At 42.8% G+C, this 13,243-nt stretch overlaps 1 protein-coding gene across 2 annotated transcripts in view; it reads right to left on the bottom strand.

Moving 5' to 3' along the window:
• Window positions 1-13,243, bottom strand: part of phf2 (PHD finger protein 2) — a 42,338-nt gene that overhangs the window by 27,350 nt on the left and 1,745 nt on the right. For both annotated transcript variants that reach the window (XM_080548172.1, XM_080548171.1), the window contains exons 2-5: window positions 4,421-4,506; window positions 3,734-3,845; window positions 1,305-1,465; window positions 22-163 (exon numbers count right to left, since the gene is read on the bottom strand). In XM_080548172.1, coding sequence (XP_080404298.1) covers window positions 22-163; window positions 1,305-1,465; window positions 3,734-3,845; window positions 4,421-4,506 — 501 coding nt within the window. The remainder of the gene's footprint in view (window positions 1-21; window positions 164-1,304; window positions 1,466-3,733; window positions 3,846-4,420; window positions 4,507-13,243) is intronic.

The following is a 13,243-nucleotide window of genomic DNA, read 5'->3' on the forward strand; positions in this document are numbered from 1 at the left end:
TTTATTAAATAAAATGTGCACCTCGTGTCTGAAAATTCCAGGTTGATCACATTTAGCACTTTCTTCCTGTTTGTGCTGTAGTAAAAATCCACAAACTCCTTCAGCTTCATCTTGCAGTCGGTCTGTTTGGTCACGTCGATGACGTCAACACCAACATCTGGACCTGGGACAGAGGAACGAGACCAGAGAGGTTATGAAACAGTTATTAAAGACAACAGGAGATAATAATACGAACACGACGCAGTGAAATCACTTTGTGACGACTGTTGCTGACTATGTCCTCAGTACCGTACCTGACTATGTCCTCAGTACCGTATCTGACTATGTGCTTCTATCGCACTGCAGGAAATGTGAATTCTGTCCACAGTCTCAGAGGCAGAGGCGCCTCTACTGATGATTACCTGAAGTAGGGGTGGGCATCGACGATCGATAATTGATCGATAAGGATCTTGGTCGATCACAAAATAAAACATTTGGTCGATCACAAAAAAAAAAAAAAAATTTTTTTTTTTTTTTTTTTTGTGATCGACCAAATGTTTTATTTTGTGATCGACCAAGATCCTTATCGATCAATTATCGATCGTCGATGCCAACCCCTAACCTGAAGCCTCGGACAGAAAGCAGAGTTGTGTGCCACTAGTGCTACAGTGGATGATTACACAACAACATCTATTCTCTCACTCCAGCATGTTGTACTCAAACAGAAGCCGACGTATCCTTCAAACAAAACCATTACATGATAGTTGCAATTTATGAATTTGAAGGGAAAACAATGTTCAATATCTCCTTATTGTAACCCCTCATTGTAACAAGGCCAGCACTATAACTTAGAATACAGGACTAAAACTGTTTAATGACCTGATGCCTCTAAATAAAGCAGTTAATGGGGGGGGGGGGCGGCTGTGGCTCAGGAGGTAGAGCCGGTGTCTAATGATCGCAAGGTCGGCGGGTTTGGCAGGCCGATCCCCGGCTGGCCACGTGTCGAGGTGTCCTTGGGCAAGACACTGAACCCCAAATTGCTCCCAATGAGCGGGCCGGCGCCTTGCGTGGTAGCTTGCCGCCATTGGTGTGTGTGTGAATGGGTGAATGAGAGGCCGTAGTAAAGCGCTTTGGAATAAGGTGCTATATATACATAAGTGCAGTCCATTTAAAGCAATTAATAAGTGAGAGAGAGAGAGAGAGAGAGAGAGAGAGAGAGAGAGAGAGAGAGAGAGAGAGAGAGAGACAGAGAGAGAGAGAGACAGAGAGACAGAGAGACAGAGAGAGAGACAGAGAGAGATACACAGAGAGAGAGATGTGCTTACCAACGTGGTTCTCCACATCGCTGATGTAGAAGGTGGGTGCTGGCAAGGACATGCCCAGGCCGTCTTTCTTCAGGACTACGATCGGCTCGTTGAAGCCGTTCTCCTCCAGGTACTCCACCGTCAGCTGACTACCGCTCAGCTTCACCACCACGTCCTCAGAGCTAGCAACACAAAACCATCCAGTTAACACTAGAACAGCCATGGGTGGGGTCATTTGACCCTATGAGTAAAAAAATAATTCAGGACCCTCCTTTCAAGACTTTTCCTAGATATGTGCGTTCTACCACCCAGTATCCTTACATTTTCAAAATCACATCAGGATAAGTTAGTATAAAGCTATTTTCCAGTTTTTCTGTGTAGGAGGAAGGCTAGTTTACAAGACGCGCCAACTAGTGGTCTTTGTGTGTAAGTAGCAGCTTCCCGTTGTAAAGACTATGGTCATTTGACCCCCGAGGCGGCTCTTATAGTAGGTAACACAGACACGGCTGTTCTAGTGACAGACAGAGCTTAACTGTCACTTAGATTCAACTGTCACTTCAATAAGATTTGACAGTTGGTGACGTGGTGTTCTAGTGTTAACCTCCACGTCCTCAGAGCTAGCAACACAAAACCATCCAGTTAGCCTCCACAATTTATTTATTGGCCATGTGCAGTGCACTAGGAACATGGCTCGGTATTCTCCATGCTGAACAAGCTACAGTACAACAACAACAACAAGACGACAACACAACAATACTCAAGACACACAGTATATACAGTACCAATATGAGTGAATAAATATACTGGACAACTTCGTGCAAAAACATGTAAAGTGCTTCGGGTGCAATGATCAGGAGTTATTGAGGAGGGCTGTGGCTTTGGGGAAGAAACTGTTCAAGTGTTGTGATGTTTTTGACCTGGTGGCCCTGTACCGCGGTCCAGAAGGGAGGACGTCTTCAGAGCGAACAACACAAGGGAACTAAAGAAAGGAACTATCCGCTCACAGACAACAATTAAAAAGAGAGGCTTGAATGTGTGAACACTAGATGGTCTCTTGCCTTCTCTACCACAGCACAGCAAAACAATGTGTTGTGAAATATGTGTCAAGTTAAGCAATACAGAGACTTATTTACTAGTTGACGAGCTAAGTAAAACATTTTTTATAGGGTTAGGGTTAGGGTTATATATAATGTATTTATTTTTGAGAGAGAGAGAGAGAGAGAGAGAGAGAGAGAGAGAGAGAGGGGGGAATTCAACCACTTTCAATGACCCATGTCTATTTTCAAGGTCTTGATTTTTTTTTCTTCAAATTCACAAACGTTCAAGGATTTCAAGGACCCGTGGGAGCCCTGAAAACCATCCAGTTAACCTCCAGGGAAAAAGACACGTAGAGTTGAACTATCTAAACTGCTCTTGACAGAAACCCCATGGATGGGCATGGGGCCATACAAGACTAAGTATCCCACTAGACGAGACAGAGGTTCTCCAACAGTGATCTAAGAGCGCCACCTTGTGGGACTTTCGATGAACTGTAAAAAAAAACATCTGTCCTGGAAGAACCTCTTTAATTTAATCCAATTAACGGACAGTTAGTTTGAGAAGGATGTTAAGTACAGCTCTCTAATCCTGTCATGACCAGACGGTAAAGGCAGTTTACGTGCCTTCTCACGAGCTGCACCCCGCCTCTGGAACTCTCTCCCTCAGCCACTCAGAGACTCACCCTCACTCTCCACTTTTAAATCCCACCTCAAAACCTACCTGTTCTCCCACGCATACAACCTTCCCTACCCCTAACCATCTCCCCTAACCCTGCCACCCCCCCTCCCCCCCTGGACATGCATACAACCTCCCCTACCCCTAACCATCTCCCCTAACCCTGTCACCCCCCCTCCCCTACTGGACATTGCTGTGTTAATTGTTCCCTGTGCCTGTTCGTTAACTCTGTGTTCTATGTGCTCATGTTATCTGTTGCTTGTTGTTTCTGTGTTTTCTGTTTTTCTAATATTGTCAGCGTCTTTGAGCACCGGAAAAGCGCTATATAAATACAATGAATTATTATTATTATTGTTATTATTAGTTACAGGGTTCCTACAAGTTTCAACAAGTAAAATGTAAGACTTTTTTAGACCTCTTTGAATATCATTTTAGACCTATTCGCGACACCATATGATAGCTTTTTGTCATCCTCGAGGTGATGAAATTAGGGATTCCACTGCCATACAGACAAAAAAGGAAGCGAATGGGCATTTTTGTGGTTCCAGCTTGATTCATTTCCGCGTAAATAGATGTGGTCGGACTGATTTACTTGCAGGATCACATTTTTAAGACCTAGCACCTAATTTTTAGACCGAATAACTGAAATGTAAGACCTTTTGAGGCCTTGTAGATCTGATTGCTGGATTTTTAGACTTCAAGGCTTTTTAAGACCAGCGCGGGAACGCTGCGGTTACCTGGGGAACGTCCTGCTGCGCAGCTCCTTGATGAACACCTGACTGCCGTTCTGCACGGCCTTCACGTCCGTCTGCCCCGTGTCCTGCTTGTTCCAGTTCTTCTTCTTTTTCACTGAGGGACCACAGAAGAAGAACAGTTAAGGTTAAGAAGAAGAACAGTTGAATGAATGAATGAATGGTCTTTATGGTCTTTATTGTCATTAATACAGTACAGGTACCATACAACGAAATTTAGGAGGGGGGGGCTCCCCTGGTGCTTGGAAAAAAGACTAAAAAAAAGAGGGCCAAGGGTAAAATAAAAAAGAGAATAGAGCTGGTTGACATAAATAAAGGCTATGTACACTATCTACTATACTATACAATAAAACACTGTGCTGTACTCTATGCTATGCTATAAATATCCTAACTTTTCCTATATCTGAACCTTATGTACACATGGGTTGTCATATTGCACATAATACTTGTTGCACATTCATTAAAGTGTCGCAGTTGGCAGGTTTAGAATGTTCACAGTTAAAGTTCACAGTTAAAGAAGAACAGGTAAGGTTAAAGAAGAACAGTTAAGGTTAACACACACATAATGAAAACATACGCAGCACACATTATTACAGACGTCCCCCGTCCCCGTCCCCCCCAGGGATGTCCTAGGGGGGCTGCAGACATGAGAGATATGAGACAGGGGCTTACTGGTGGATTTGCCGTGGGTTTTCTCGCAGTTGGGGCAGTGGTAGATGTCAATGTCTGGAGCCTCGTCCTCGTCCACCTCCACACAGCTGGAACAGAGACGCAGAGACACAGAGAGACAGCCTCACGTTAGCCTTCATATCACAACATCATCACATTACATTATAACATATAATAATGTGTCCAAACAGCCAAGGGTGTAGGGTGTTCTGTGTGTGTTATATTCAGAACTTAAGGGGGGGGGGGAAAGTAGGTTGTTATTTCCTGACACACAAAAAGAACTGTGGCTCCCCAGCCCATCTGCAGTGCAGATACATATGCCTTTCTAAATATAAAAGCCACGACTCTCTCTCTCTCTCTCTCTCTCTCTCTCTCTCTCTCTCTCTCTCTCTCTCTATCTCTATCTCTATCTCTCTCTCTCTCTCTCTCTCTCTCTCTCTGTCTCTCTCTCTCTCTCTCTCTCCTCCTTTTGTTTCGCAATGTTTGGAGTCGCAGCTGCAATCCACAATAAGCAGAGCAGATTCCTTCCACCAGGGGGCGCTGCCCCCAGAGCGTCCTGACTGGCTGACCCGGGGTGTTTCCCCAGCCTGCCTCTCCTCTCCTCTCCTCTCCTCTCCCCTCCTCTCCTCTCCTCTCCTCTCCTCTCCTCTCCTCTCCTCTCCTCTCCCTCTCCTCTCCCCTCCTCTCCTCTCCTCTCCTCCCCTCTCCTCTCCTCTCCTCTCCTCTCCTCTCCTCTCCTCTCCTCTCCTCTACCCTCCTCTCCTCTCCTCTCCTCTCCTCTCCTCTCCTCTCCTCTCCTCTCCTCTCCTCTCCTCTCCCTCTCCTCTCCTCTCCTCTCCTCTCCTCTCCTCTCCTCTCCTCTCCTCTCCCCTCCTCTCCTCTCCTCTCCTCTCCTCTCCTCTCCTCTCCTCTCCTCTCCTCTCCCCTCCTCTCCTCTCCTCTCCTCTCCTCTCCTCTCCTCTCCTCTCCTCTCCTCTCCTCTCCCCTCCCCTCCTCTCCTCTCCTCTCCTCTCCTCTCCCCTCCTCTCCTCTCCTCTCCTCTCCTCTCCTCTCTTCTCCTCTCCTCTCCTCTCTTCTCCTCTCCTCTCCTCTCCTCTCCTCTCCTCTCCTCTCCTCTCCCTTCCTCCCTCCCTCCCTCCCTCTCTGGCCAGTGGGCAGTTCTTTACTACTTCACTCATCGTCATGACGACGAAGTCAAATGAGGGGATGGGTGGAGTGAGGTTCAGAACTATGGAAATTACAAACATGGCTGCTGCATTGTTCCTGTTCCAAGAACAGTTAATCTGTCATCACGTCCACTCCTCTCTTTCAGAAGTGTACGTTTTAGGTAGTACTTTTTTAACCAAACGTACTTATTACTTATCACGTTACTTATTATTATTATTGTGTTATTATTGCGTTTTGTGTATCTGAATGCTGCAATAATAATAATAACTTTTATTTGTATAGCGCTTTTCCTGCAAACGTTGCAGCTCAAAGTGCTCCAATCATTATATAGTCATCATTTATATGTCATAAACAATTACTATTGTATTGAGGAACCGAAGCCAAAGAATTGTGCTCTTGTGTACTGGTACGGTAAGATGTAGGCTAATAAAAGAGCGATTCTGATTCTGATTCTGAAGAGGGTTCTTCTTTTGTTTGTCCCTGTGGGGCACCCTTAGATGAACCCTTCTGGGTTCCATGCGGAACCCTTTTCCACAGAGGGTTCTAAACGGAACAGAAAAGCGATCATTGCAACTGTCTGATATTCAGCCACTGATATCTAGAGCTGTCTACTCACACATGGTTGACTGTATTAGACACGCTGTTCTACAACAATAACAGGCTGGTGGCTCCAGAGGGAGAATGAGATGGGTTCCTCAAAAATGTTCTAAGAATTGTCAAAGGCCCACATTGTCAGTGACAGAGCAGCTACTATTCATCCTCACTGATAACATGACCTCAGAGTGTAGGCATCTGGCTTTCAATGTCATGTTATGTTCATGAAACTGGGAATTAATGCATCTATTGAGCAGGATATTGATCTATTACATCATATCATATCCATACTGGGTGAGATCCGAACAATGAGCGTCTAGGAAACTACTTTGACTAACAGATGTCTGTCTCAGGTCTAGATGTTAGGGCTAGGGTTATGGCTAACCTTAACCCCAACCCTAAATGTTCTACATTTGAGCTGCAACGTTTGCAGGAAAAACTAATAAACAAATAAAAGTTAATATTATTATTATTATTACATTCGTGTACACAATGTTCACTACTATCCCCTGAATTCCCAAAAGCAACTGTATGTATGTATATAATGTTAACAATTGTCTGTATGTATATAATGTGACAATCGTCTGTGTGTATACAATGTTAACAATTGTCTGTATGTATATAATGTGACAATCGTCTGTGTGTATACAATGTTGACAATTGTCTGTTTGTATATAATTGTTCAAATATGATTTTTGTATCGGACCCCAGGAAGACTAGCTAATGTCATGGCATTAGCTAATGGGGATCCTAATAAACGAACAAACAAACAAACTGGAGAACGTAGCCTACTGTAGGTGTGACCTAGAACACATGGTCATCGTAAATAAGGTGTAAAAAAACGAGGTGTTGATAGTGACAAAAGAGTAAACACACCACCCTGCCACCGACCCTGGAACCCAGCCACCCACGGCATCATGGGAGGGGAGTGTGATGTCACCGGCTTGGCTAACACTCGAGGAGTCCAACGCATTAAAACAAACAAACAGCAACCTGAATCTGTGGGCGTGTGCAGCATGACTGCTCTTATCACAGACCTCCTCCTCCGCCAGCATGGTGGTGGTTAGCTGGAATGACATCATTAGTGATACCACACCATCCCATGGGGCTCACTTAAAGAGAGAGAGGGAAGCCAGTTGTCGCCAACAGAAGGGGATATCTACAGTATGTTCACTAGATAATAAGGACAGAGAGCGGCAGGAAAAACAGCAATTAGTTTCGGTTAAGCTTTCCAAGGAATATCGTAGCATTAAATCTAGAATGATCACAAACCCGGGGAAAAGAAAATACCCTGAGCTTGTGATTCATCCAGGGTTTAACAGGGTCACCCCGCCGTTCCTCGAAAGCTGGACGTGTTTGAGAGGTGGAACGATGTCGGCCTGAGACAGTCTGTCTCTCTCTGTGAGATCTGGAGCCATGCCGTGCCCTCCAAAGCGTTTCATCAGAACTGGGGGGGAAATGTTGGAGAAAATGGTGTATATATCTATAATGGTGGATATATCTAGGTGTATATGGTGTATATATATATATATATATATATATATATATATATATATATATATATATATATATATAGCCAATATGTCTGATGCCCTGTGACTATTTTTGTACAACATGTAACGATGTATGTTAGATTGGATAAACTCTATATTGGATTAATTTGACCATCCCACGACCTCACTTTCGCTTTGTGTTTCTTTTTTCTTTTCATACTATTGTGTTATGCTTTGTAAAGAAGCTCTATCTGTTTAAGAGTTTCTTATACATGAAGTGAAAATAATCAATAAATAAGTGTTTCATAAAAATAAAATAAAAACTAACTGTCACCAAAATGCTGAAAGATTAAAAAAAAAAAAAAATAAAAAAAAAAAAAATAACAAAGATTGAAAGCCCAAATAATTAATCTGCATCAACTGCTACCTTAACGTTAGGACCGTTTGCTGTCCGTAATGTGCTTGTGGACCGTGGCCATAATTGGATGACTACAGCGCAGATTTCAGATGGATCATCGCGCAATAACACTTTATCTTAATGTGTTGTCACAACGCCTACAAATCTCAATGGGAGGGGGATTGAGACTTGCATCAAAACACTCTGGCATAACCATGTAACGGCAGTTTAGGACATTTATATCATATTGCTGCTAGTCTCAACCATAAGTGTCACCAGCAGCAGGACGTGTTGGGGGGCGGGGGGGAGCCTGGGGGGTTCTGGGATGTTGGGGGGCGGGGGGAGCCTGGGGGGTTCTGGGATGTTGGGGGGCGGGGGGAGCCTGGGGGGTTCTGGGACGCCTCCCTGGCTCATGCTTCAGTGTTAGGGCATACGTGTAACGACAGGCCTACATGTAGCGACAGGCTCATGACAGTCTCATGTAGTAATATTAATGAGTAACGTCAAAATATCATCATCAATCAGGAGGATACAACACAACCGCTGGTTCACGTTAAGGTCATCGCCGAGGCTAAGGGGGGAGGAGATTGTAGCTTCGTTTGGGACTGAAACTGAGAGAGTATGTGTATGCTACAGAACATACAGATATGAGCATGCTAAACCTTCTTGTCAGTTCTGTATGCTCATATTTGTATGTTTTGTAGCATGTACCATATTGCTTTCTCAATGTCCACCACACCGCTACCGTACAATCCTACCACAACAATACTACTACGATTAGGGATGTCCCGATGCTGGATCGCAGATCGCACCAGAAAGAAAAATAGGCAGCGATCTGGGGCTCGCGATCCGGCGTGTCACTCACGTGATGACAACAGTAGTAGTCAGTGGTCACGGGCGTGACAGTTGGCTAGTAGCTACCTGTGTGTAATGAGTCTGACAATGTCATGATGCTAGCTGGTGAAATCATAAACCATTTGCTTACGTAATTTTTCGTTTGTTTACATAGTCTGAAACTACAGATGGTAAGCTTTCAAATGATGCGTCATACATTGAAATCGGAAAAAAAAATCAAGACGACACGAGTATTTGAATGTTTGTTTGTATCAATGTTTTGCTCAAGAATGGTGACTGCTAAACGCTGCTAGCGGCTAACGTTTCATGCTAAAACGAAAGTATTATAACGTCCCCACTTGGACAGTGGTTGAAATAATGACAGATAGCTTCTTTCATGTAATCTGTGCGTTTAATTGTAAACTATCTCATACACAACTTTCTTAGTTCACCGGGGGGCCGTTCCACTAAAGGTGGCTTAGTATATCGGCGATTGAAATAAATGCGGCGATCAGGCAACTCGGGATTGGAATTCAAGCCTCAGGTGATTCCTCGAATGAGGATCAGGCTTGTGTTATGAGTGTTCACAGAAGACAGGCTTACAAATCTTCGATATGGGCGCGTGCACGCAGACATAAAGAGCCCCGAAGAGTCGATCTGTCGAAATGAAGATACTCCACTCTGCAGGGGTTCTACATTTGCGCAGCATTCCGAATTATGGATCTTTATGAAGACGGAAAAATAAGATGTAAAATAGTGCAATACTGCCGCAATTAACAAGGCGAGGGAAATGGTTTGGCAAGAAATTGCTGACCGATTAAATGCGTAGGTCATACTAGCCCCAGTTATTGTTATATGTTCATATTTTAATAAATGAATATTACTACTGTGGTGATATAAGCAGCAGGCTACAAACCGTCATATCGCCACAATGGCCTAGTGGTATCGACCGCTGCCATAGGATTTATTCGTCATTTTTAGACGGTGGTTCGAATCCCTCTTCGGACACACTTTTTACTGCATTTCGTTGTCTGAATCTAATCTAAAATCTCATCTAAAAAAGTATGTAGGCCATAAAATTATGGTGCAGGCTAATTTACAAGAACTGACACGATTACAATGGTGTTTGAAGCCTTTGCATGAAATCTTCGGTTAAATGTAAAAAAATAAAAAATAATCACTTAGTCAAGTCTCGAACACGCGACCTTTGGATCTCTAGCTGGCTGCCTTAACCACTGCGCCAGCCAGACCACTGTGATGACAGCAATGCAAGTACAGACAATTACTTTTTTTTTTACACTCTTTTATTTATTGATCTATCGATCTATCTATCACACTTTCAAAATATCAAGTTATCTATCACACAATCAAACTATCTATCAATCGATCACACTTTCAAAATATCAAATTATCTATCTATCACACAGTCAACCTATCCCAGGGTTTCCGGTTTTCGGTCTTTGTCCGGTAAAATGTGTTGTTGAAGTCCGACAAATTTAAAACTCTTCGGTCATAATGTCCGGTGAAAATAATTCCCTCTTAAAACCCTTCTGCGCCGAAATGTACCTCCGCCGGCACAAATCCGCACCCAACATTGTAATTACCGTAATTTCTAAACGGTTTGTGCTATCGAAAAAATTCCAACTGTCCCTGAAAGCTGAGATGTTGCACTTCAACCGACATATAGGGTATTACGGTAAAATGTGACGTGATGACATTCTCAGAGTCAGTTTACTCACAGTGAAGGCGGAGGAGGAGTTGTACTCCCGAGTCCGATTAAGTATGATTTGACAGGCAGTTAAACTAAATGCCTTCCCAACCAGCGAGACCTGGTTATAGAAATGACGTTGTTTTATTGATAAAAAAGGGTAAAACTGGAAATAGAAAATAGAAAACTCACATTAATCCCAAACAATTTAACAGACTTCAGTTAACGTAATGTGGAGTCCGTTCATTGATCGATGCAGTCTGTTCATTTCCCAGTGTGGCGCGCGTTCAGCGCTGGACATAATGGCATAGCGCGCATGCGAATCATGTTATTATATATTATATAGCTCGCATCTAATCGTATCGGATGAGAAATAGACATTAAACTGCATATATAGGCTAGGCTACACAACAGTAATCACCGCGACAAACAGCTATATTATATTTTAATATGATGACCGGAATATCTCACGTTTGTCCGGTAAATTGAAATCTTCCCGGACACGATGACCGGCGTCAATTTTTTCTAACGGAAACCCTGACCTATCTATCCATCTATCTATCTCGTGTGAAGTGGGAACTAATATTTCCTAAAAGAGGAACTGTCGTTCGGGATGTAGTTTCCGCCTGTGAGCCTTTTTTGACGCACGTCTTACTTTAGCCAGTGTTTTAGCCTGGTCGCGATTGGCACACAACACAGTAACAGTGCGAACATGAACATGAACTCAAGCATTAATGAACATTAATGAACAGGGTTGCTACACTATGTTTACAAGCCAGGTATCACTTACCGGTAGCCTCTGGCAACAGTGAATCCAACCCACAGATTATAAGTATTTAGTGATCGTTAAACTGTTGTATATTATATCGAGTGGTACTTCAACTTCCAAGTTGCCTGTTATGAAAAAAACGAAAAGCAGATAACAGTACCAGAAACCAGTCCCAGAATCAAAGGGGTGTCAACAATATTATTCTTGACACCCCTTTGATTCTGGGACTGGTTTCTGGTCTCACCAGCAGCGTCACTAGGCTACACTTTTAAAAAGGGTGCTATAATTGATTTGCCATTTGTAAGAGAAGATAAATAGAATAAAAACATGAAGGCACTAAAACTAGAAATCAGACAGTAACTCTTTTTTTTTTTACAATGCTGAATGCTGCAGTTTAAATTGTTTTAACTTTAAACCAGTTGGTCACTGAGTACTGCAGAGCACTGTTTTTGTTGCTTGAATAAAGGCTGGCAGTCATTAATAGCCAACTGTTGTTGTGGACTATATACTGGGGAAGTATTTGTTATTATTCAGGAGTAAAACAATAAATACAAATATCGGATTGATATCGGTATTGCAGATACCTGAAGCCCAGGTATCGGTATCGGTAGTGAAAAAATGGGATCGGGACATCCCTAACTACGATCCATTAGACATTTTACATTTACATTTTTGGCATTTAGCAGACGCCTTATTCCAAAGCGACTTACAATCAATACATTTGAATACTAAGCATGTGAATCAGCAGTCCACCATTCGTTGCAGGAAGAGTACTCTAGCTCGGGCCCGGGGCCACTGATAGAAGGAAAAACCTTCTCCCTATTATCGCCTTCTACTAAAACATTTTATTATTATTTTTATTTTATTTTTTTATTATTATTATTATTATTATTATTTTATTGCTGGAGAAACTGAGAAACAGTACAAGGGGGGCAATAGAAGTTCTTAGGGACACAGTAGAGGGGAAAGCGGGTGTCTTTAGGAGACGTAGTGGTGAGGGTCAGAAGATGTCTCAGGAGGAGCAGTTAAGATGTAACCTGAAGAGATGGGTCTTCAGTCTACGACGGAAGATGGGTAGTGACTCTGCCGTTCTGACAGCCGTTGGGAGCTCGTTCCACCAGCGGGGAGCCAGTGTTGTGAAGAGACGTGATCGGGCAGCCCGACTGCATTAGCGTCTTTGAGCCTCGGAAAAGCGCTATATAAATTCAATGAATTATTATTATTATTGTTATTATTATTATTATGAATAGATTATGAATAGGTTTAAGCTACCGGCAAACGGAAATCTATTGAACTTTGTGTGAAGTGTCTAATTAACATTTCGGACACTATTAACATTATTATTTTATCGACAGCCTTTGACATTGTCAATGTTACAAGCCTGTCGATTAGAGGAACATAGAAATTAGCGTGACTGTAATAAAATGATCAGTCAATCAATTTAGGCCAGAGGACAGACAGGTGCAGTGTTGAGGTCAAGGGTCAATGGCACCATGTGTCTGACTTGCTCAATCACTTGAGGATAAACACACTGAACACTTCTCCTCCAGTAAACAGCAACAGAGCCTGGTTGGGAGAGATGCCACAGAGCAGACAGGTGTGACGGGGCATAGGTATGTTGTTATGGTATTATTACCTACAGAAAGGGCTACATATTGACATTAAGAACATATGGGTTAGGTTGTTATTGACAATTGCTATTATAAAGCTGTTTATGAAGCTGTTTATGAAGCTGTTTATAAAGCTGTTTGTAAAGCTGTTTATGAAGCTTTTTATAAAGCTGTTTGTAAAGCTGTTTATGAAGCTGTTTATAAAGCTGTTTATGAAGCTGTTTATAAAGCTGTTTGTAAAGCTGTTTATAAAG

Source organism: Nansenia antarctica (genome assembly GCF_963989245.1).
Source record: "Nansenia antarctica genome assembly, chromosome: 18".
In the NCBI taxonomy this organism is placed as follows: Eukaryota; Metazoa; Chordata; class Actinopteri; order Argentiniformes; family Microstomatidae; genus Nansenia; species Nansenia antarctica.